Genomic DNA, 24,421 nt, shown 5'->3' with positions numbered 1-24,421 from the left:
GCTTTCCTTGTCGCAATTACCTCTCTCAGGAGAGTAAGTCAGATCCAGGCTTTAACCAAACAAACACCATTCTTACAAATACATCGTAACAAGGTGGTTCTTAAAACAAATCCAAAATTCCTTCCCAAAGTAATCTCTGCTTTTCATCTTAACCAATCAGTTGAGTTACCGTTTTTTCCCCAAAGCCCAGACGCTGTAGCAGAGAGAGCTCTTCACACACTTGACGTCAAAAGAGCCATACTTTATTACATTGACAGAACTAAAACCTTTAGAAAGACAAAACAACTGTTTGTAGCCTTCTCACCACCTCATAAAGGTAACCCCATCTCCAAAGCTGGGATCGCTAGGTGGATAGTAAAATGCATTCAAATATGCTACCAGAAGGCTAAACACACATTAACAATCCCCCTAGAGCGCACTCAACACGCAAACTAGGGGCTTCCATGGCATTCTTAGGGAACCATCCCTTAGATGACATCTGTAAAGCAGCAACATGATCTATACCACACACCTTCACCAAACACTATTGTTTTTGACGTGCAGGCTAAGCAACAGGCGTCCGTAGGCCAAGCTGTTCTTGAAACACTTTTTCAAACCACTGCAAAAGATACAGGTGACCACCGCTAGGGTTGACACTGCTGTACAGTCTATGCACAGTGTACAATCTGCAGGTCATATGTCTTGAACGGAAAATGCTACTTAACCAGTATGCATCTGTTCTTGGCATGTAGAGCTGCAGAGTTGTACACGCCCAGTCGCCTCCCCAGAACCTGTATCTGTTCCAGTACTATCTTAATTAGATACATTCACATGGACATCTCTTTATCTCTTACTGACTCCATCATTTCCCATCATGGCGAAAAACTATTTGAGGATGGAGTCGATGCCCATGCGCACTATCGTCCAAGGGAGGAGTCACCTATCTCGTTACTACAAAAGACTCTTCCAAGACAACAACAAAGTGCAAGAATCCGAGCCCAACACCAGATGGCGATCTATGCACAGTGTACAACTCTTCAGCTCTACATGCCAAGAACAGATGTACTGGGAATGTCCCAGTGTGACATCTAGGCATATCACACGGAGTAGAAAAAGTAACGTACAAAGTAATCTGTAAAGTAACTAAAAAGTAATTTAAACATTTTGACTTACCTGTATTTCAATCAACTGCATTTGAACCTGCATTCAATTGTAAAACACTGCATAATATTTTGCAAAGCATTTATTTCACTTACCTGCACCAGGCCTAGCTTAGTTCTAGAAATAAAATAACTAAATAATATTTTTGATACAAACAAATTGGTCTGAGTTCAGTCTTTGAGTGTGTGACATCATTTGCTGATTGAGTGTGTACAACAAATGCTTAACACTACCCTCTGATAAAGCCTTACTGCTTGCCCACACTACCACAATTAGAGAGTAAGGTGCTATCTACTCTTACCTCTTCCTACGTTTGTGGTTCCACTGGACTCTGTGCACACTATCTCATTTTGGTATAGTATATACAGAGCCAGCTTCCTACAGGGAGTAGTTGGGAAGAAGGAATTGGCTGTGACTGCAACCATCCCTGTAGTTTATATGCTTGGAAGTGACCTAGAGACTTCCCCTTGGACGGAAGTCAAACTGAGAACCCATGCGACCATGCTAGGACTCTCAGAATGGGGTTGTACAACATGAACAGAGAGAAGATATCAAAGTGAAAAAGAGGTGCAGGATCCTGAAAGAGTAGGCCAGCCCTCCAAGAGAAAGGGCTAGAAGAGGACTTGTTATCCAGAGATGGATCAGTCCCCTCTGTGGATAACCGGCTTCTGGATAACATAACCTCCGCTGGCATGTGGCTCAGGCCTGCAGAGGTTGGGCCTTCTCAAGCACATTTCTTGGGCCCAAGGGCCCCCTCTAGGATGGATCTGATCAAGGGTCAAGAAACCTGTCCCACTCTTGAGCACCTGAGGCAGAAAGCTGCTGCGCAGTTAAATGGATATATCAGTGGCACCCACAGGGTCCATTGGGTGGATGGACTCCTATACAATGATGCCAGAGACCCCAAACCTAGTGCACCCAGGACGGTGGTAGTACCTCAGCCGTTTAGAGAATTTCTTCTTACTTTGGCCCATGATGGCCCATTAGCTGGGCACCTAGGTAAGGATAAAATATGGAGTAGATTGGTCAGTCACTGCTGGCCTTGGATGTCCCAGAAGGTGAAGGACTTGTCAGTCCTGTCTCACCTGACAAGCCAGTTGCAAGGCAGGAGGCCACCGAAAGGCCCCCTTAATTCCACTTCCAGTGGTTGGAGTACCCTTAGAAAGGGTAGGAGTCGACACTGTTGGCCCACTGGACCCACAAACAGCCTCGGGAAACAGGTCCCGCAGGGGTGGAGTTGGGCACAGTATACGTTTCCGCGCCGGTTTTCCCGCACAAAGTGGGGGTGTAAACCAGGAGCTGCCATCTGCTGCTAGCATCAGAGGCTGGGGATTGCATTACAAAGGCGTCAGGCTTTTGAAGCTTCCCCTTCGAGCACTGGCCCATCCTGGGAGACCTCTGCCCAGGATGTGCATTGTTTCTGGTCCCAGAGAGCAGTGGTCCAGAAACATGTCTGGTGGTGGTTGTCTCCCTACAGCCAGTGAGAGACCACACAAGGATCGGTAGGTTTTCAGGGGCCAACTATGAGGTGCCCTTGAGAGTACATGGTACAGTAAATTACATGCTGGAAACCATATCAAAGCCAGACAAAAAGTGGGGGCTAACCATGCGAAAAGAGGACATTTCTCACACTGCCCATGCCAATGCGCAGATGCCCTATCCAGGTTCTTCCACTTAAAAGCTAAAGATTCTCCAGGGTAAGGTTAGTTTCATCCTCTTTCGTTTGGGGTGTGGGGGGGGGGGGCATGTGAGAAAGTGCCTCTTTTGACATGGTTAGCCCCCACTTTTTGCTTGTTGTTTGTGGTTTTGATTTTAGTGCACAGGGTCCCTGCCTACCAGGTCTCTTGCAGGGCTCAAAAAATTCACTCATTTGCGAGCCAGATTTAATTAGGATGAGCTATTTGTAGGTCCTGCTTACCCTTTCCTGCAAGCTGGGAGACAAACTGACTTTTGACCTCTGTCTCTGAAAGCAGAGCAAATGTGACAAGATAGCAAGATTTAAAGGCATCTTTATTGCTCATAAAGTGAATGAGCAATAAGAATGCCGTTAAATCTTGTTAACTTGTCACATTTGCTCACAGAGGTCAAGTGGATTACAGTTAGGTCGAGTAGATTTTTAAAGTTATTAGACCTGCAGGTTTAGTAACAATTTTTTTATTTTTCGAGCCCTGCTCTTGTGCCAGCACTTCTTCCCTAAAATATATCCACAATTGGCACTTCTGCCGCCTGTTAGTCCCTAATAAGTGGTACCCTGGGTACCTAATGCCTGCAAGCTGAAGGAGGTTTCCTGGAACCCCCTCACTAGGGCCATACCTCTTCCCTTGGAGCTTGCGGGTGAAAAACTAAATAAAAGTAGACATGTCACCCTGCCTGGGTGCCATGCCAGCCAGCACTGTCTGGAGATATAGGTAAGTCACCCCTCTAGCAGGCCTTACAACCCTAAGCTGGGGTGCACTATATCACAGGTGAGGGCATATCTGCATGAGTAGATATGCCCCTACAATACCTAAGTCAATTAAATGTAGTAAGTGAGGAGTATGTGGGCTGGAAACAGGACAACTAGTGGTACCCCAGCACCATGATAGCTTTACTGAAACCTAGGAGTGTTTGGGACCAAAAACTCCTTGTAATACATCCACACTGATGCCAGTGGATTTGTTAAACCATGTATTCAAAAGGCATCTCCGAGGTGCCCCTTGAAAACCTACCGACCCTAGTGTGAATACTGATTGGCACACACAGATATGTTTCTGGATGCTGGGTGTGACAAGAAACAAAGCACATCCTGGGCAGAGGTGTCCCACCTCCTCTCCCAGGATGGGCACAGATCTTGAAGTGGAAGCTTCAAAGGCCTGCGGCCTCTGTAATACGACCCCCTACCTCTGCTGCTAGCAGCAGATGGCAGCCCCCAGTTTACACCCCCCACTATGGGTGGGAAAATCGACGGGAAAACTTATAGGTGTGCCCACCTCTGCCAACTCCACCCCTAATGGGGAATGGGAAGATGGGGAGACCCTTTCAATCAGGACTAGGTCTATGCCATAATAGAGGATGTAGTCACCCCAGGTAAGGTGCCAATTGGCTCTACCTGCTACTCCCCTAAAACGCCCCTAAATTTAATATTTAGGGTGGCTCACCTAGACCTGGAAAACAGTTACCTGTGACCTAAGGAGGACGAAGAAGACGCAGTGAAGCATGAAGACGACGACTGACTTGGCTTCAGCCCTTCCAGCTGTCTACAGCTTTCAAGACCCTGCAAGAAGACGACACATATCCTGCAGCCAGCGACTTCTAGAAACCAGAGGAAGACTGCCTGACATTTAAAAAAGACCTAAACTCCAGAGGACAGTGGTTCTGTCCCCAAGAAACCAACCTCAAGGATTCCGGTGCTCTCAGGATCTGCAAGTCCTGCCTAATCTGCTCCCGACCCCTGCTGCCCGTGTCCAGGTGGACCCCTGTCCTAGAACAGGTTCCCAGTGAGCCTAACCAAGTCCAGCATTGCCGTACCCCTCCTGGACTACACGACGACGCCTACAGCCTCAATCCAGAGGCTCCCCCACACTGCTGTTGGCTCTGGCAAGAAGACTTCAACGTCTTAAGGCACCCCTGCACCCGAAGCCCCTGGGCCTTGATGAGCTGTATCAACTGTGCCACTATGGCCCCCTAGACTGCTTAACTCTGCTGTTGTTGATCTCCCTCCTGTAACCTCTGGTGCGATGCCCGCAGCCTGATAGTTGAAAGCATAATCTTCGTTGAAAAGCATTGGGCACCAGATGCTGAAATTGCACCCAGCACCTGGCCTCCCCTGTGCCACTGGTGGTGTATGTTTGGTGCTGCTTTTTGGCCCTCGCTCTATACTTGCTCTAATCCCCTCAGCTTGGCTCCTGCAAACAAACTACTTACCTGCAAGCAGTGTGGCTTTGAGCACCCCTAGTCTCTACTGAAACGCATTGGGCCGTACTCCAATTTTGACCTCTGCACTCGGCTGCCCCAGTCCCATGTGTGGTACAGTGTTGGTACTTATCTGACCCTTGCCCCTTGCTGACCTTTAGTCCCGAATACTGGAATTGTAAGTTACCTGTGTAACAGCATTATTGTTTTCCGTCATAGGATAACGTTGAACTGTTCAGAGATAGTGAAAATTATTTTTTAGATAAAAACAGACTTCCCTTATTCCAAAGATTTTGGTCTTAAAATAAAACACAAACAAAGCTTATTTTTATAAAATTGGTGTGGATCTCCATTTTGAGTCGTGTGTCAGTTATTGGTCATATGTGTGCAATAAATGTCTTACACTCCTCTGTGCTAGGTCTAAGACTGCTCGCCCACACTACCACTAATAGTGTGTCTTAGGGTTTGCATTGAGCCATGTACACTTCTGGGGTATCTCTGGACTCTGTGCACGGTATAACCACCTAGTGGCATACCATATATAGAGCCAACTTCCATCATGCCGGATTAACCACCCTTTTGAAATTAGATGACTATACACACCACCACAGGCTCCAGTCTGTCATTTCTGAGGTGATGTAGTTTAATATCCAATGTAATGGCCCATAATGGCAATGCTTGACTTCACAAGTGTCTAGGTGGAGTGTTTTCTTAATCTGAAGATGAGCATTGCTTGGTTGTTATCCTTACTTTGTCAGAGTGGTATGTAGGAGATTTATGATGCCCTGCAGTATACGACCTTCTGTTTTGGATATATTTGTTGTCTGTAGAAGAAGTCAGTTAAGATATTAAGATTATGCTAGCTTTAGTATTTAACACAGTCGTTAGGGCGTAAAATCTTGTTTTAGTGTTCGCTAATAGATGCAGTGCCCCATAGTGTATTGCAAATAGTTTCAATCATAAGGCGGTCTACTGTTTTGAAATCTCATTCTTGTATAAAATGGTTCAAGTTTATAAGAAATCGTAGCTTGTATTGGACTGCCTTTGCCCTGACTTTGATGCTGCTGTCCAGGTGCAGTTTAATTAAGCATGTCTCCCAGAGAATTTGCGTTCTTAATGATGTTGGGAGATGTACCTACAGAGACAATGAATGATGACGATTTCTGGATAGATAAGAAGCTATTGGAGTACATTGAGGGTCTGACAAATGTAATGCTGCACCATGATTTTGTTGAGTAATCACAAGGATTAAGACACACTCGGTGTAGCTGATCTTTAGATTAGATTGAGTATTGGGGCCATATTGTGAAAAGCAATGCCAGAATCCTCTAGTAAGATATCCATTGGCTCTTTGCAAATGTTGAAGTATAATGGCGTCCGGATTCAAGCCTTTGGATACACTATAGAGAAAGGAAAATGGGTGGGTGAAAGATTCCTTAAATTTTTACCTACTGCAACTGGACATTCAAGTGTGCAGTACCGTTTAAAATCCACTCCTCCGAAACCTACTCAGAATTGGCGAGGGTCAAATGCATCATGGTTAGGGTTTCCAATTTTCAAAAACCATATTCATCCGATAAAACACCACCAAAGAGACTATTTCTTTTTCAGTAGTAACCGGAAAACACTGGATTTTGCAGCACTTTTCCTGCTTTATTGCTCGAAGGTATCACACATTATAACTACAGAACCGATCTATATGCACTTTTCTGTGATGGATGCTCCCACTGTGACCAACGTGGGCCATGCTAAACCCCTTAATATGCTCTTGTGGACATCTGCAGGGTCTGTGGACCCCAGGATCTATTTATACTACTGTTTTGGAAACATGGTTCACATTCTATGGCTTCAGCTCACTGTTCACTTTGTCTTAGTGAGTAGTGGCTGATAGGTTTTCAGCTGCACTCTGAGCAGGTTCTCAAACCAGGACAAGGAGTACGTCTATCATTCCATCCATCTTAAGCGCGGGAGAAAGCTTTGATTTCTAAAAGGTTAGGTATCAAGGTTGTTACAAGTAGCACTGTCCATATGGATGCCTCCAATATTGGTGTCTTCCCATAAAACACTACACCTACCACTCCTGTTTTTTTTTGGTTTCCATTGTGATCATCCAGAAAACAAATCTTTCCATATTGAAGGATCAGGGGGAATATCATGAACATGTTCAGTTCCCATGTACAATGCAAAAAAGTTAATGAGCTGGTTTTGGTGAAACTGTGCTGCTTTCACTGCATATACTAATTCAGAAAATGTATGAGTTAGTGTACAAGCCATAGTCCGTATAGCTGGTGTGCTTCAGATGGGGAAGTTTCAGCAAAAACAGGTGCATGGACTTGCTCTGAGCCTTCTCACTGGCGTAGATACAGCCCGAGGACCACCAAATTCAACTTTCATTCCTACTGCCTCCATGTCAAAAAGAAGCTTGGAACTCATGGTGCCAAAGCAAGAATTGACACTTGGCAACATCAGTTGTAGAAAAAACTGCAACCGTATTTAATGGAAACATACTGAAATGCACTAGTTATTGTAGCCAAGTTGTTAAATGCCCTGTAACAATGCTCACTGCACTGTGTGCAACTAACCTGAATTTCCAAGAGGAACTCAGTTTCTGCCCTTCCGGGAAAAAAAAAAAAAATCCCTATCCACGTGCTTGGTAAAAGATGAAAGCTTGGAGGTTCTCAAATAAACTCAGAATCCCACAGACATGGCCCTGCAATGTACAGTTAACTTCATTGCTGTTGTTAAATGTACATGACCCAAGGCATCCTGTAGGTGATGGAGCTGCTTCTTCATAAAGCAGCACAGTTTGCTGTCTACAATGTCTCAATAGCTAATAGTATGCATATAATGAAAATTACTTAGCAAGCTTCTTCCCTGTTCCCAAGTAGATCAAGAATAGACCCAGATCAGACCGTAAAAATACATATACTAGCTCCGTTCATTCTTGGCATCTCAGGGCGAAGAACAGTTCAGAGTTACAATTGCTTGCAATAACTGAGCATATATCACGGCACTATGTATATCTTGTGTATTAATCTTTTGCCATTTATCTGAAGGGTGGAGAAGTAGCAAGATGGTTTAAATGCCCACCATTACCTGTTTATATGTTATAATCAAATCTTAATGGCATGCAAACATACCCCGCTTCATGCACATCATTATGGGTTGGGACTGGATTTTAGGAAAGGGGGATTTGAGTACTGGGAAATTAGGCAGGGAGTTGAGAGAAATAATGAAAGGTTACTTGAAAAGGCAAAGTAAATAAAAAGGTACACGGAAGGCACTTAGAAGCAGGAAAGACTGTTGAAATAACTGACATGGGAATTAATGAGGTCAGATGGCAATGAAAGCAAATTTCTACACCACAGATTTTTACAATTTTTAAAAAACATTTGAAATTGAAAAGGCCCCTGCAGAATTCACAATGAATAAAAACTGAAAACTTCGAGGCCTGTGTATGGTGTTGAAAATTGCTGAAAAGTCTAAGTGAAGTAGTGTACCAGATACACCCTTCCACAAGTTCTGAACAAATCATTCACTTTGAGGCTGGCTGTTCCTCTTAATTGCCCACCCGGAATCCTAACTGATAGCCTCCTAATAAATAATTTCTGAGAGACACTTCTAACTGCAGATTTCTCGCTTTAGAATATTCCCCCAGGTATCAGACTAGATCTGGAAATTTTTGAAGCAGTACCCCTGCAAGCAGTAATGTTGCTCTGTGGCTCTAAATTGTTGTGGTCCGCTGCGAATATTACGTCCACAGGCCTATATAGGCTCTACTCATACATGCTGGCATCAGTTACTAGGGTGACTTCCACCACAGCTGATGCGGAACCGAAATCAAATTGTTCGTGATCACTGTGCAGATTCCTAGACTGCTATCTTTTTAGGTGAAAGAATCCAGTTTACAAAACTGATTGGATGGGAGGGTCTGTGAGGAATCTGTATTTAGATAATGTTTATACCTGAAAAAGCACTACAAAAGGTAAATAACTTGTTCTTCTAATAAAGTCCTCTACCGCAGATTCTTCACCTTAGAATAGATGCCACAGCAGTTCCTCCAAGAGGTGAGTCTCTGAACTGGCTAAGTTCAAAAAGTCACGCAGAACCAAACGGGCAAAATGCCTGTCGCACCAGGCATGGCTGTCCAGAAGGTAGTGCTTTTTAAAGATATGGAGGGACACCCAAGTGTCAGCCTGGCAAATGTCCAGGACAGTCACTTTGCATGCCAAAGCAGTAGTAGTATTAGCCTTGACTGGTTGAATCACAAGCCCTCTGGAGGCTGCTTCTAAGCTAAAGTGTAGCAGATCTTGATGCAGAGCACGATCCAGCGAGAGATGGTTCGCTTCTGCACATCTCTTCCCACAAACCCAATAAAGAGCTTATCCCACACCTAGTATTGTGTGGTACGATCAGTGCCCTTTTTTTGTCCAGGCAATGGAGACACTCCTCCTTAAAGGGATGAGGTGAGGCAAAGCACATCAGCAGGTTGATGGACTGACCAACATGAAACAGCTTAACCACCTTTGTCAAGAAGGACACGGGCCCTGAGAACGAGCTTGTCTAGATAGAAGGTAGTATAATGGGCATGACAAAGGAGAGAGCCTGAAGCTTGCTCACCCTCCTGATCGAATGTAATGGCCACCAAGTATACGTTCTTAAGGGTGAGCAACATGAGTGGACTACTATGCATGGGGTCTTAGTTAAGTCAAAACAGGATGAAAAAGATTTGCAGTGGTAGAGATAGACTGATTAACTGCTACGTGTGTATGTCCTGATCAAGGCAGTGTATTTTCTAGATAGTTGTGTTGGTTCTATAAGGGAGGTCTGTCTGATTTGAGTGCTGTTTTTTCCTAAAGCTATAATTTGCTGTAATTTTTGGGTGAGGGATAAGGTCATTGTTTGCTAAAAGTAGGGATTGAGTATAGTTTTATTTTAAACTTGGATTATTTTGTGGGTCTTTTGGCAGAGGTGAAACATTGTTTTGCCATGTCTCGTACTTATGTTATATAATGTAACTTGTTTTTATATTTCTTTGAAAGGACAGAATTTGTTCAGTGTGTTAATATTGAGATTGTGTGAAAATATTGTAATTATAAGATTCTTAAAAATCTAGTTGCACTTGTTTAAGCATTCTATTTCCCACCTTGTTTGCAGCTTTGATTCAGCCCCCTTTGTCTGTGACCCAAGAGACAATGAAAAGTTCATCTTTCAATAGCATTGGAGTACCAGCTACTTCACACTCTGCTTCTAATGATACTGAATCTATTTCATTTGACAATTCATTCAACCCATTACCAACCAGTCAAGCAGAATCTGGAGTAAAGCAATCCGAAGCAACTGACAGTCAGGTTACTTCAGCAGAAAAGGCTCCTGGATCTGGTAAGAAGTACAAATAGCAGTACACCTTAACATTAATCTTTTTTGTAAGATAATGCCTTTTTGTATAATCACCCCCAAAGTTTTGGACTAAAGCTGATGATTTTTCAATTCGGAGTACACAAAGGCCTGCTAATGAGACCGTGCCAGTGCCCTGACCTTAATACATGTATGTTTTGATTGGCTTATACCCAAGTACTGTGATACTGTAAGGTATTAAAAACTTGTTGCATTAAGCCTGACTTAATGCCCAAGTTGGAATTAATGTAACTTGTTGCAGTGTGCAACATTTACAAAGTTTCCACTTTGTTGCTTAAAATTTGTCTTTGATGGATGAATGGTGTACACTTGGAAGAGGGGCTGCTCTATTGTTTAGGTAGTCAGGCTGCCACTCAGGAAGGAAAGGGGAAACCAGTTGCCAAACTGATTTTTCAGGGACGTTTAGCCCCCTTGGTAGCCACATCGCTAGATTAGGTTAGGAATCTCTTGATGCCAAGAGAGGGGCTCTTCCAGCTTGAGAGTGGCAGCATTTTTCATTGTATTAATATAGTGCTTACTACCTCTGACGAGGCGTTGATGCGCTTTTTGGCAATTAGCACGCTACTCTGCTACCCAAAGTGGATTAGTGGTGGATTAATATAGGGAAATCTAAGTTGTTAATTCAAGTGGTGGACATGTGTGTCTTAGTTGAATTGAATAGGATGAAGGAGAGATAGAGGAAGGAAGCGTCTAGAAAGTGTTATTTGGGAGATCATAGTAGTAAAATGAGGTTTGGGATAAGTCAAAGGAGGGAGAGTCCAGAAAGTGGTATTTGGGAGATCATAGTAGTGAAATGAATGGGGTTTGAGTTGAGTCAAAGTAAGGATAGAGGAGGAAAGAGTCTAGAAAGAATTATTAAGGAGATCATAGTAGTACAATTAGGCTTGGGAAAAGTCAGGGAATGGAGGTAGCAGATATATTGAAAGAGGTATAGGATGAAACAGAGTAGTGAAGTGGAGAGAGTTGAAGGTTTTTTTAATGTATTTTTTATACAGTAGAAGTAAAGTATTAAATGTATAAATTCATAACTACATAGAAAGGTAGTCATATATATGGAAAATACATACATAAGACCATTTGAACATTTACCAGGAAAAGCATAGTGTTTCTAGTTTGGCCGCTTTTGTGGTACTCACCAATGGTAGATAGTAAATCATGCATTTTAAATGGTCTGTACCCACCTGGTTAGTGGACACAAAGGAAATGTCAATCATACAAACTGTCTAATAGAATTTCATGGCATAAGGAAGCATGGGTGAAATAATCGAAGGGCAGTCCTTCTAGAAATCCAACTTTAAATTTGATTCAATGCAAGCTAACAATAGTTTCTTCTTGACAGCCACTCGTGTGCAATAAAGAAAAGCCAAATCAATAGAATCAAACACCACCCTCAAAATAGCCCTGCATACGCAGTTTTGTTTTATATCTCCTGGATGTACTTGGCAAATATATATGTGCTAAGAAGAATTTATGATAGTAGATAGCCTCCATCAAAATATTTGTAGTTGCCTCAATTTCGACTTAACAGCAGTACAGTCATGCCAATAAAACACTGTTAAAGAACTCTACAGCCTGAAAAGTCATACACAAAGACCAAGTGTCCAACTGTAGGCGCATGAGAAGTGGCTGCCCTTGCGAGACTTACAAAATGTAGGTTTGCTTGACAATTACATGGTTAGAACTTAAGTTTCAAATGTCACTTAACAATAACAATTGTGTATAGTTCAGACTAACTCTGTATTCTTAACATAAATATTAATTAAAGGAAAAAGTAAAGAGGCTAAATGGCTAGAGTAATTTAACTGTATTTTTGTGTGTTTGAAAGGGTCTCTCAAGTTCTTCTTTAGCTAGTCCCAATACAGATTTAATTACCAGATTACACCGTTCGGGCATCTCTTGTAAAGAATAAGCACCAATTGAATACTTCAAAATACCAGAAGGAATGTTTCACAGAAGGAAAATCAAGCATTTGCAAAGATAATAGGTTACACCCTTATATTGCAAGTGCCAAACCTTTGACTTTCTTTATTTAGAAACAAACTTGAGCAAGAAACAAAGAATGTAAATGTGCAGGCATACAATATTTAGACTAACGTGTTAAACAATCTAACTACAATTCATCTAATGACTAAGGAGGCTTCTAGTATTTTTATCACAAAATAATATTTAATATTTTATATACAGTATTTAAAAATGTAGTATTATGAACATTATGATACTTTATTTACATAAACGGTGTCCTAGACGGTAATCAATTCATGAGATAGATCATATATCTATGTCCGAGGCATGTGATCTATAGATCACATGCTATGCATAGATCGCCATCTAGTGTTGGGTCCGGATGTTTGCACTTTCTTTTTGTTTGAAGATGTCTTTCCAGTCACGAGGTAGGTGACTCCTCCTTTCAGTGATAGTGCGCATGGGCATCGACTCCATCCTTAGATTGTTTTTTTCTGCCATTAGTTTCGGATGTGTATTGCTGCGCTCCGGTTCGGCACTGTTTTCGGACCCCTTCGACGCGCAATCCACTACCCTCAACGGTATTGTTATCTATCTCAGTTCCCCATATGATGCGTATCCTCTCACCTCGGAAAATCCTTCGATCAGGAAACTCGTGGCAGGCCGTTGGGCCTACCTGCACCGACCGCGCTAGCAGTCGATGGAATGAACTCCCTTCAAGTTATGTCCTGGGTTTTGTGCTAATTTCCACGCACCAACTTGCACGAAGTTTGCAACCTCTGCTTTTCCCCGGTACAAGACGAGAAAGACTGCGACGCGTGACAATTGTTTTGATCGAAATAGACACTTTGTGACCGTCTGGTTCGACGCCACGAAATGCAATACCAGAGCAGCTCCGCCTACCCAACACTTTCGCCGCCGAAACCCAAGTCCGAGCATGTGTTGGTCACAATACCACCATTGCTGAAGATTCCACCTTCGACAACGAAAGGCTCGGAGCCGAAACCTTCGGCGCTGAAACCGGCAACTAAGGAGAAATCCACTCCGTCTAAAGAACCTCGGCCCAAACCCGCCTTCGGATGAGAAGCAGAAAAAACTTGTGATCAACCTTAAAACAGGGAAGATTCTTGCCACTCTTCCAAAAAAACGGAAGATACACCTACCTGAGGACTACCACGTTCCTCTAAAAAGGAAGAGTGTGGGTACAAACCCTTCTCCCCCTTACATTCCACCTCCTCCAACTGATCCCAATTTGCTTATCACACCATCAAATTCACCACCACTTTCACCTGACCCACAGGATGATGGGGATGAGCATCAGGATAGGCCACAGGACACTGACCCTTGGGAGGATTATCACACTGACCACAACACAGACAATGACCCTGATTTGTATCCCTCCAGACCCTCCCCACCTGACGACAACTTTGGGTACATTGAGCTCCTTAACAGGGCTGCTCAATATCATGGAGTGGAGCTCCATATAGAACCTTTAGAAGAGGATTTCCTCTTTGAAACGCTTACTTTTTCTCAGAGAGCTACTCATACCTTACCAATGCTCAAAGGCATGTTAAAACACACTAATGAAATATTTAAAGACCCTGTAAGGGCCAGAATAATTACACCTAGATTGGACAAAAAATATAAACCCGCACCCACTGACCCGGTTTACATTAGAGGCCAGCTGCACTTAAACTCTCTTGTAGTCTCCAACGCTTGCGAAAGAGCTAATTTACAAACCTCAGGTGAAGCTCCTCCTCCTGATAAGGACACTAAGCTTATTGATGCCTCGGGCAAAAGAGTGGCTTCACAGGTAGCAAATCACTGGTGCATTACAACCCTCAAGCTCTGTTGGCTCGTTATGATAGAGCTCATTACGATGAGTTAGAGAAACTCATACAATATTTACCTGATGAACACAAATTTAAGGCTAATGACCTTATCCCAGAAGGTAAACTTATCACCAATACATCCATCAGGTGTGCCCTAGATGCAGCAGACACAGCAGCTCGTGCAGTGAACACCAGTGTACTCTTACACAGGCATGCTTGGTTGAGAATATTAGGCTTCAAGCCGGAAGTGCAAACCTCCATCCTTAACCAACCATTCGACAAGAAGCATCTCTTTGGCCCAGCGGTTGATAGCTCGCTGGAAAAGATTAAAAAGGACACTGAGGTCGCAAAGTCCATGGGCGCTTTACAATTACCTGCTACTAGGGGTTCCTTTTGCCACTCCTTTTACAGAGGTGGTTCCAAAATCATATCCACCGAAAATCCCTCCTCTTACAAGGGCAACAACCAATCCCCCTCTTAAAGAGGTTATTTCAGAGGAGGTTTTAGAGGAAATAATGGTAAGGGAAGAAGCAGAGGTCACTCCACATGCACTTCCCCTGCAAACAAACAGTGACTTCCTTCCGCTATCCCCCGATCATTCCACCCCTGTCAGGGGACGTCTCTCTCAATTCCTACCTGTCTGGAATTCAATCACCTTAGACAAGTGGGTACTACAAATTATCCAATATGGTTACTGCCTGGAGCTTACAGACACTCCCCCCCCAAATATTCTTCCAAGATCACATGCAATGTCACCAGAGCATCTTATCCTTCTAAAGCAAGAGGTTTTCTCTCCATTGGAAAAACACGCTATAGAGCCAGTCCCATTACAATACCGAGGGACCGGGGAATACTCCCTGTCACTTTCTAATTCCCCAAAAATGGCTCTCTCAGGCCTATACTAGACCTCAGAGAACTAAATCTGTACATTCAGTCGGACCACTTTCACATGGTCACACCAACAGGTGCTCCCACTCCTTCACCAAGGCGACTTTCTGTCCACTCTGGACTTAAATTCAAAGGTCTCCCATTCGGAGTAACTACAGCACCCAGTGTTCACAAAATGCCTGGCAGTAGTTGCAGCTCATCTAAGAAGACAGCACATTAACATCTTCCCTTACCTAGACGATTGGTTAATAAAAGCCAACTCGCAGCAAAGCTGCCCACGCGACGTTTGAAAAACAGTCTAACTGCTTCACCACCTTAGGTTCACTAAAAATCACACCAAATCTCATCTTCACCCGTCCAAAACACAAGTGTACCTAGGAGCCACAATAGACACTTGGGAAGCTCTAGCGTGTCCCAACCCTGTCAGAATCCGCAACATGCAAACTCTAATATCTGTTTCAACCTCAACACTCATTACCAGCTCGAGTGTTCATGCAATTGCTAGGAATGCTGCCGTCTTGCATTTTAATCGTTCCTTACGCAAGACTCCAAATGCGTCCCCTATAGGAATGCTTAGCACATCAGTGGAACCAGACTCAAGGTCGGTTATCAGATCTAGTGTTGGTGGATGGCTGCACCCATCGCTCTCTGCAGTGGTGGAACATAACAAAACCTTTCCAAGGGGCGGCCATTTCTCGACCCGGTTCCACAAATTGTGCTAACAGCAGACGCATCGCTCACTGTTTGGGAGCTCATCTTCAAAAACATACCAATCAGGGCATGTGGACTTTGCAACAAAAACAACTCCACATAAACCATCTCGAACTACTAGCAATTTGTCTAGCATTGAAAGCATTTCAACTTTATCTAGTAGGCAAAGGTGTCCTAACTCGTACAGATAACATGGCAGCAATGTACCACATACAAAAACAAGGGTGGGCGCGCTCTCCCAGCTTGCTCAACGCATCTGGAGATGGGCCGTACCTCACAAAATACATCTCCTTGCAGAACACCTTCCAGGAATAAACAACCAGATTGCAGATCTGCTCAGTCATCAACGACAACAGATCCACGAATGAGAACTCCCATTCTTCGGAATATGGGACATTCCAGAAATAGATCTGTTCACAATCCACCGAAACGCAAAATGCACAAACTTTGCATCCAGGTATCCACACCCATTGTCCAAAGGCAATGACAATGGATGAACTGGTCAGGGATATTTGCTGATGCTTTTCCGCCTCTCCCACTCATTCCCTTCGTGGTTCGCAAGTTCAGACAGCAGTCCCTGACACTAATCCTAGTTGCTCCAACATGGGCCTGTCGACCCTGGTTCACAATCCTCTTGGAGTTATCCGTAGTTCCTCACCAAAAACTACATCTTACTCCCAATCTTCTCACTCAGAGCCCTGGAGAAATAAGACCTACATATTCCAGTCATCTCACCCTTGTGATCTGGCACCTGAAATCTTGGAGTTTGGCTATCTTTATCTTCCGCCAGACTGCATGAATATTATCAAGGAAGCTAAGCACCCTACCACAAGAGCATGCTATGCAGCAAAGTGGAAGCGGTTTATGATTTACTGTAACAACAATCAAATCAATCCGCTCAATGCTTCAATCCAAAACATCATTTGTTATCTATTACATCTACAGCGTTCCAGTTTAGCGTACACATCCATACGCTTACATCTTGCTGCAATAGCTGCACACCTGCAAAATAGACAGCATTTGTCTCTCTTTAGAGTACCAGCTATTAAAGCATTTATGGAAGAACTTAAGTCATTCCTCCCACACTTCCACCTGCTCCAGTGTGGAATCTCAACATTGTTCTTACAAGACTCATGGGTCCACCTTTTAAGCCATTGCACAAATGTGATCTACAATTTCTAACTTCCTCATAGCCATCACATCTCTGAGAAGAGTGGGTGAGCTTCAGGCACTAACCATAGAAGAGCCATTTTTGCAAATACCCCAAACCAAAGTGGTTCTTAGGACCAACCCTAAATTGTTACCTAACGTAATTTCTGCCTTTCATATCAACCAATCTGTTGAGTTGCCTGTGTTCTTCCCTCAGCCAGATTCGGTGGCAGATTGTGCTCCTCACACATTAGATGTAAAAAGAACATTACTATACTACATTGAAAGAACAAAACCTTTCAGAAAAACAAAGCAAATGTTTGTTGCTTTTGCTCCACCACATAAAGGCAATCCAATATCAAAATCGGGTATTGCAAGGTGGATAGTTAAGTGCATTTAAATATGCTACATTAAAGCTAAACGCACATTACAATTCCCCCTAGAGCGCATTCCAAGCGCAAACTAGGAGCCTCTATGACATTTTTAGAAAATATACCCATAGACCTCTGCAAAGCTGCAACATGGTCTACACCACACACCTTTACAAAACACTATTGCATAGATGTGTTAGCTAGACAACAAGCTAGTGTGGGCCAGGCAGTTTTACGTACACTATTTCAGACAGCTGCAAAAGCTACAGGTTAGCCACTGCTTTGGTAGATAACTGCTATATAGTCTATGCATAGCATGTGTTCTACAGCTCACATGCCTCGAGCGTAAAATGCTACTTACCACAGTATGCGTCTGTTCTTGGCATGTAGAGCTGTAGAATCTCATGCGCCTACCCACCTCCCTGGGAACCTGTACCTGTGGCAGTACTATCTTACTTAGATACAATATAACTCTCTTTACTACTCTTACTAACTCCATCATCACCCTCTGTGACAAAACAATCTAAGGATGGAGTCGATGCCCATGCACACTATCACCGAAAGGAGGAGTCACCTACCTCGTGACTGGAAAGACTTCTTCGAACAAAAACAAAGTGCAAACATCCAGACCCAACACGAGATGGAGATCTATGCATCGCATGAAATTCTACTGCTCTTCATGCCAAGATCAGATGCATATTGTGGTAAGGAGCATTTTCCTTATGATCGATCTCCTGATTTGTTTCTTGCTGAGGTTTTTCTAAATAACTAGATTTTTCCGTGCGCTTGGCAAGTTATTTGGTACGCAGGGGCCCCTGTTTTCTAAACGGGAAGCTGCTTTGCCCATGCTTATTGGTATACTGCGCTAAAAGCAAACACATCTTTTGCTATCTGGAAACTGTGCACCAAATTCAATAACTGTAATTTATCCAGTATTAGGGTATCTTTTATAGATTCACATGCCTGAATCATTCCCCGTCGTCGGGATGGGAGTCACCGGTAAATAACAAAGCAATGTCTAGAAGACATAGAGTAACAGGCCCCAAAGGGCCTTAGCTTAGCAAGCTATCCACGTCCTTATGTAAAAAGGACCAAAGTTTGGCCAGTAGCCAATCAGCTAGCACCACCCTCTAGAACCCTCCTGGAAGGAGCTCTAGTCCCTCAGATTTTCTACCGCACGTCGTGCTGGTGTCTCCACTGAGCTCTGCTCATTGCTTCTGGATTTCCATTGCTTTCTACTCAGAACTTTCTTGATTTGTCATGGCTGATACTCCTAAGAAAGGACTCTTTAGATCCTGTGCTTCCTGTGGGAAGAAACGGCTTCACGTGGATGATCAGCATAAGGACTGTCTTTATTGTCTGTACCCCAGCCACAGCGCCAAAGACTGCAAGGTATGTCGTACCTTTTCAACTAAGACCCTGAAGGATAGAGAAGGGCGCCTTTTAATCTGGCTGCAAAGGCTGAAGGACAAGGACTCTGTGGTGTCCTCTGAGGAGAGTGAGAGTTCTTCTCACTCCTCACGCAAACGACCAAGGGCGTCATCTCCGGGCCCTTCGTCGCAGCCACCTCTTAAGAAGACACACAAAATGTCTTCAGAGGTTCTGGCCTCGCCTCTGCCAGGAATTCCCTCTCCTCCAGATGTCCAGGTTACTTTTAAAAAGCCAGTTTCTGCCCCGTCGCCGACGACAACCTCGTCGACGGTGGCTCCATTGACGAAAAGACCTCCATCGACGGCAGTCTGTGTAACCTCGTCGACGACGACGATATAGACTGTCACGTCCCATTCAATGACCACGACACCATCGTCGACAGCAGGTAAAATGATCTCGTCGACGCTGAAGATCAGAAAATCGTCGTAGACAGCTAAGCCGCCGACGACATCGTCGACAGCAGGATCGTCGACGCCCGCCTCATCGTCGAAGAAAACATCGTCGACGACAAGTACACCGTCGACGAGACCATCATCGTCGACTAAGAAACAATTCTCATTCTCCTCGCTGACGACGACGCCGCCGTCGATGACTTCGTCGACGCTGTCTCACATGCCTATTACACCGCCTACCATTCTACCGTCGACGGGCCGTCGACGGATATTGACTCTGAGACGCCCAATACATATGTGCACCTCAAAATCACCAAACGAGCACTAACTCCGGCCCTTACATCGCCCAGTAGGGTCTCCACCTTACCGCCTGCTCGGCTTTTTGAGGAGGAAGATTCAGGGGACGACAGTATGTTCCCAGCTGCGACAAGCCCTTCACAGCTACATGTGAAATACCAAGATACCTCAGACTATGAGGACATGGACCAGGATTATCAACAGGTTCCACCTCCACAATACGTGCAGCCACCACCTTCCATGGTTTGCCTGCCTGCATCACTGGTCACGGATCTCCAATTCCTGATCACGGACTACAAACAGCGGTTTCCGACGCCGGCGCCTCCTCCGGCGCCAGTTGCGCCGCCAACACCAAGGCCAAGACCGCCGCCATTGGTACTGCAATCAGAGCCTACTCCAACGCCACTTCCTCCCACAACAGATGAGGAAGAGCCTGAAAAGGGAGAACTTCAGGAGGTCCATTCTCATCATGACGAATGGGAAGACTCCTTCCCTGCCCGACTTCTCCTGCCCCTACCACGGCCGACTCGCCTCCACAGGATATTGGCGGCTTCCATAACATTATAGAGAGAGCGGCCCAGCGCTTTCAAATTCCAATGCCCTCGCATCAACAAGACTGTTTCCTTTATGATTTTAAGGAACCCTTTAAGAAGTCCTTACGGGCAATTCCACTTATAGACTACATTTGGGAACAAGGAATTAAAATTATGCAACATCCTTCCTCTGTTCCTCCAGTGTTACCACGCCTGGACAAAAAATATAAAGCGCCAGACACAGCTCCGGCTTGTTTCACGGGCCATCCGAAGCCGTATTCGGTCATTACGCAGGCCGCACAGAGGAGGTCAAGCAACCTGGCTGCTCTATTGACAGCTCCCCCTGATAAAGAGGGCAGGCGCTTAGACACCATAGGCAAATGTTTTTCTTCAATGTCGGCCTTAACAGTGCGGGCCTCTAACGCCCTGGCACTTTTGGGGCGTTATAATCGTCAAATGTGGGCAGACATTGCACCATACATGGCAGACCTGCCAGAGGAATCCAAAGAAGATGCAAAAAAGATCTTGCTCGAGGGAGAAAGATCTGCCTCTGAAATATTTGGACTGTGCAATGGATATTGCTTCCATGGGTTTCCGACAACTAGCGGGCGCAGCAGTTCTCCGACGCCAGGCTTGGCTAAAGGCAACCTCCTTCAGACCGGAGGTCCAGAACAAGGTGTTGGACATGCCGTACGATGGGCAACTTCTGTTTGGCACCCACATTGATGAGGCATTACAGGGGATTAAAAAAGATACGGATACTGCCAGGGCGTTGGGTACCTTACAATTCCGGAACCCTTCCTTTCGGGGTTCCAGGGGAAGAGGTCAATCCTCTGGTAGGGGAGAATTCCACCAACGCTCTTCATTCTCCTCCTCCCAACAACACCGTCCGCAATATCAACAGCGACAACAATCCGCATACACGAAGTCCTCCTTTCGTGGTAAAGGTGGACGCCAAAAGGGCACCGCCCGACGGCAATGACTTCCAACTACGGCCGGTCTCCACCTTCTCGCCACCCTCCAAGATTGGCGGCAAAATTTCCCACTTTATCCACAACTGGCAAAGAATAACTACGGACCGTTGGGTTCTACAATTAGTACAGTTCGGCCATTCCCTGGAATTCATACAAATCCCTCCTCACAGCCCTCCCCGTCCAACACTTCACAAAAATCTACGTCTGTTACTTTTGGAGGTGAAGACTATGCTCCAAAAAGGAGCTATAGAGCGAGTTCCCCCAAACCAACGGGGAAAAGGGTTCTACTCCCGCTTCTTTCTCATCCGGAAAAAGGAAAAAAAATGGAGACCAATATTGGACTTACGGAATCTAAACTAATATCTGAAACAGCAGTCGTTTCATATGGTCACCATTCAGGAGGTATTACATCTACTCAATACGAACGACTACATGGTGTCGTTAGACCTGCAAGACGCCTATTTTCATATTCCGATACATCGCAACCACAAGAAATTCCTACGCTTCATGGTGGCCGGCTGACATTACCAGTTCCGGGATCTGCGTTTGGCCTCAAATCGGCACCCCGCATTTTCACCAAATGTCTAGCTCCAGTGGCGGCCTACCTACGCCATCACCATCATCAGGTCTTTCCTTATCTAGACGACTGGCTGGTCAAGTCTCCATCTCTTCAGGGCGAGTCCAGATCTTCCAACGCCTGTCTAACGCTCTTCGATTCATTAGGGCTAACTCTCAATCACGAGAAGTCCGTCCTTCAGCCGTCTCAGCGCATGAACTTTCTGGGCGCTACTCTGGACACGGTACTACGGAAAGCTTTTCCATCGCAGGAACGCAAAGACAAGTTGCAGTCGTTAGCTCTCCGGATAATGTCCGAAAAGACGCCGTCAGTGCGTCTCTTCAAATCCCTTCTCGGGATGATGTCTTCTTGCATTCTCTTGGTTCCGCATTGCCGTCTCCATATGCAACCCCTTCAAGAAGAACTGTCGGATCAATGGGTACAGTGTACAGGGTCCTTCGACGTCACCCAGGTCACCCCTGTGATCAGGAAGGCTCTACGATGGTGGGTGTGTCCCCAGAACCTTTCAAAAGGCTTGCCTTTCTTGCTTCCTGCAGCACCTCACATAATCACCACGGATGCTTCCCTGGAGGGCTGGGGGGCTTTCCTTCAGAGCTTCAGATAAGCGGGAAATGGTCCCCTACAGAGAGGGCACTTCATATCACTCTCCTGGAGCTGCACGCAGTCTACCTGGCTCTGGTGGCTTTCCTCCCAAGAATCAAAAACTCCATGGTGCTTGTCAGAATAGACAACACGACGACAATGCACTATTTGAACAAGCAGGGAGGAACACGCTCGCTGACACTCTCTCGAGAATCACAAAAAATTTGGAGTTGGCTACTCAGTCACAACATCTCTCTTCGAGCAGATTATGTGCCAGGTGTCCACAACGTGTTGGCAGATTCCCTCAGCAGAAGGCAGTCAACATGCCACGAGGGGGAACTGGACCAGCAAGTCCTCAACAGCATCTTCGATCAATGGGGCACCCCTCTTCTGGACCTATTCGCCACCCAGAACAACGCCAAATGCCAACACTTTACAAGCTGGCATCCCCAACGAGGGTCTCTGGGGAATGCCTTTTCGATAGCATGGTGCAACGTCTTTGCGTACGCCTTTCCGCCGTTTCCCCTGATTCCCCGGGTGCTACGGAAGATGAAAGCGGAGCCCTGCACTCTGATATTGATAGCCCCAGCCTGGCCACGCCAGCACTGGTTCACGGAGCTTCACCTTCTCTCCCTGGAAGCTCCAATCAAACTGAAACCGTTTCCATCTCTGCTAACGCTCCACAATCAACAGGTTCAGCATCCGGATCCGGCATCTCTCAGGTTATCTGCATGGCTCCTGAGTTCAGAGAGTTCCAGGGCTTAGACATTCCTCCGGATTGTAGACAAATCCTAGCTCGGGCTCGAGCGGATAGCACCAACAGAACATATTCTTTGAAATGTAAACGATTCTGCATATGGTGCAAAACAAACAGGTTACACCCTCTTTCTTCGACCCCGGAACAGATTTTACCGTACCTCCTGCACCTTGCAAAATCTGGTCTAGCTCATGCCTCCATCAAAGTACACCTAGCAGCGATATCTCGCTTTAGGAGATCCTCTACAGGTCCATCTTTGTGGTCTCACAGACTTATCAAACAATTTCTTAAAGGGCTGTTCAGAACTTTTCCTCCAGTAAAGCCTGTACCACCGGCTTGGCATCTTAACACGGTTTTGGCTCAGCTGATGAAACACCCGTTTGAGCCAATCCACAGAGCAGACCTTAAGTATGTATCCTGGAAGATTGCACTTCTACTGGCTCTTACCTCGGCAAGACGAGTTGGAGAACTCCAGGCGTTCTCAATCCAAGACCCTTTCATTCAGTTCAAACGGGACAGGGTCATTCTTCGAACAAATCCGAAGTTTATTCCTAAGGTTCCGACTCAGTTCCACCTCAATGAACCTATCATACTATGTTCATTCTTCCCGAATCCACAAACTGGGGCAGAAAAGACTCTTAATTCATTAGATATTAAGCGCTGTCTCAAGTTTTACATTGATAGAACTAAAACATTTCGGAAGTCTAATCAACTTTTTGTGGCATACAGTAGGCCTAGAAAAGGGCTTCCGCTCACCAAACAGGGTATCTCCCGCTGGATCTCTTCAGCCATCACCTTCTGTCACCAACAGGCAGGACGTCCACTGCAATCGGCAGTTCGTGCCCATTCCACAAGGGCGATGTCTACTTCCATGGCACTGTTTACAGGAGTGCCCATTGTGGACATTTGTAGAGCGGCCACATGGAAGACGCCGCATACATTCACCAGGCATTACTGCCGGGACACGGAGATCATGAAGGATGCTGCAGTGGGTCAAGCGGTACTCCGTCATCTATTTCAATAAAGGTGAGCCCTTTCCTTTTTTTCAACCCGCCATCCTGGTCTCTTTACACACATTTCGCACTGTTATGTTTACATTACCTGAGTCATGGTTCTCTGATACTTTATCTTTCACATGGATATGTTATTATCTAGCGACTGTATATTTACTGTACCTGCCGAAATGTGCTTTGTATTGCTTACTATTCTGATTCAGGCATGTGAATCTATGAAAGATACCCTAATACTGTATAAGGAACGCGTTACTTACCTGTAACTGCGGTTATCCAGTATTGGTATCTTTCATAGATTCACATGCAACCCACCCACCTCCCCTGGAAGGGCTCTCTTGGATCTCTCAGTGATACAACTACTTAGCACTGTGCTTACGAAAATCTGAGGGACTAGAGCTCCTTCCAGGAGGGTTCTAGAGGGTGGTGCTAGCTGATTGGCTACTGGCCAAACTTTGGTCCTTTTTACATAAGGACGTGGATAGCTTGCTAAGCTAAGGCCCTTT

At 45.0% G+C, this 24,421-nt stretch overlaps 1 protein-coding gene across 2 annotated transcripts in view; it reads left to right on the top strand.

Annotated features, from left to right (window-relative positions):
* The window catches only part of SCAF8 (SR-related CTD associated factor 8), a 1,763,249-nt gene that overhangs the window by 996,914 nt on the left and 741,914 nt on the right, over window positions 1-24,421 (top strand). For both annotated transcript variants that reach the window (XR_014963046.1, XM_085611536.1), the window contains exon 20: window positions 10,189-10,413. Coding sequence is in view for 1 of the 2 variants with exons in the window: in XM_085611536.1 (XP_085467662.1) it covers window positions 10,189-10,413 (225 nt within the window). In the remaining variant the exon portion in view is untranslated. The remainder of the gene's footprint in view (window positions 1-10,188; window positions 10,414-24,421) is intronic.

Source organism: Triturus cristatus, chromosome 6 (assembly GCF_964204655.1).
Source record: "Triturus cristatus chromosome 6, aTriCri1.1, whole genome shotgun sequence".
NCBI lineage: Eukaryota > Metazoa > Chordata > Amphibia > Caudata > Salamandridae > Triturus > Triturus cristatus.
This window is presented reverse-complemented; position numbering and strand designations above follow the sequence as displayed.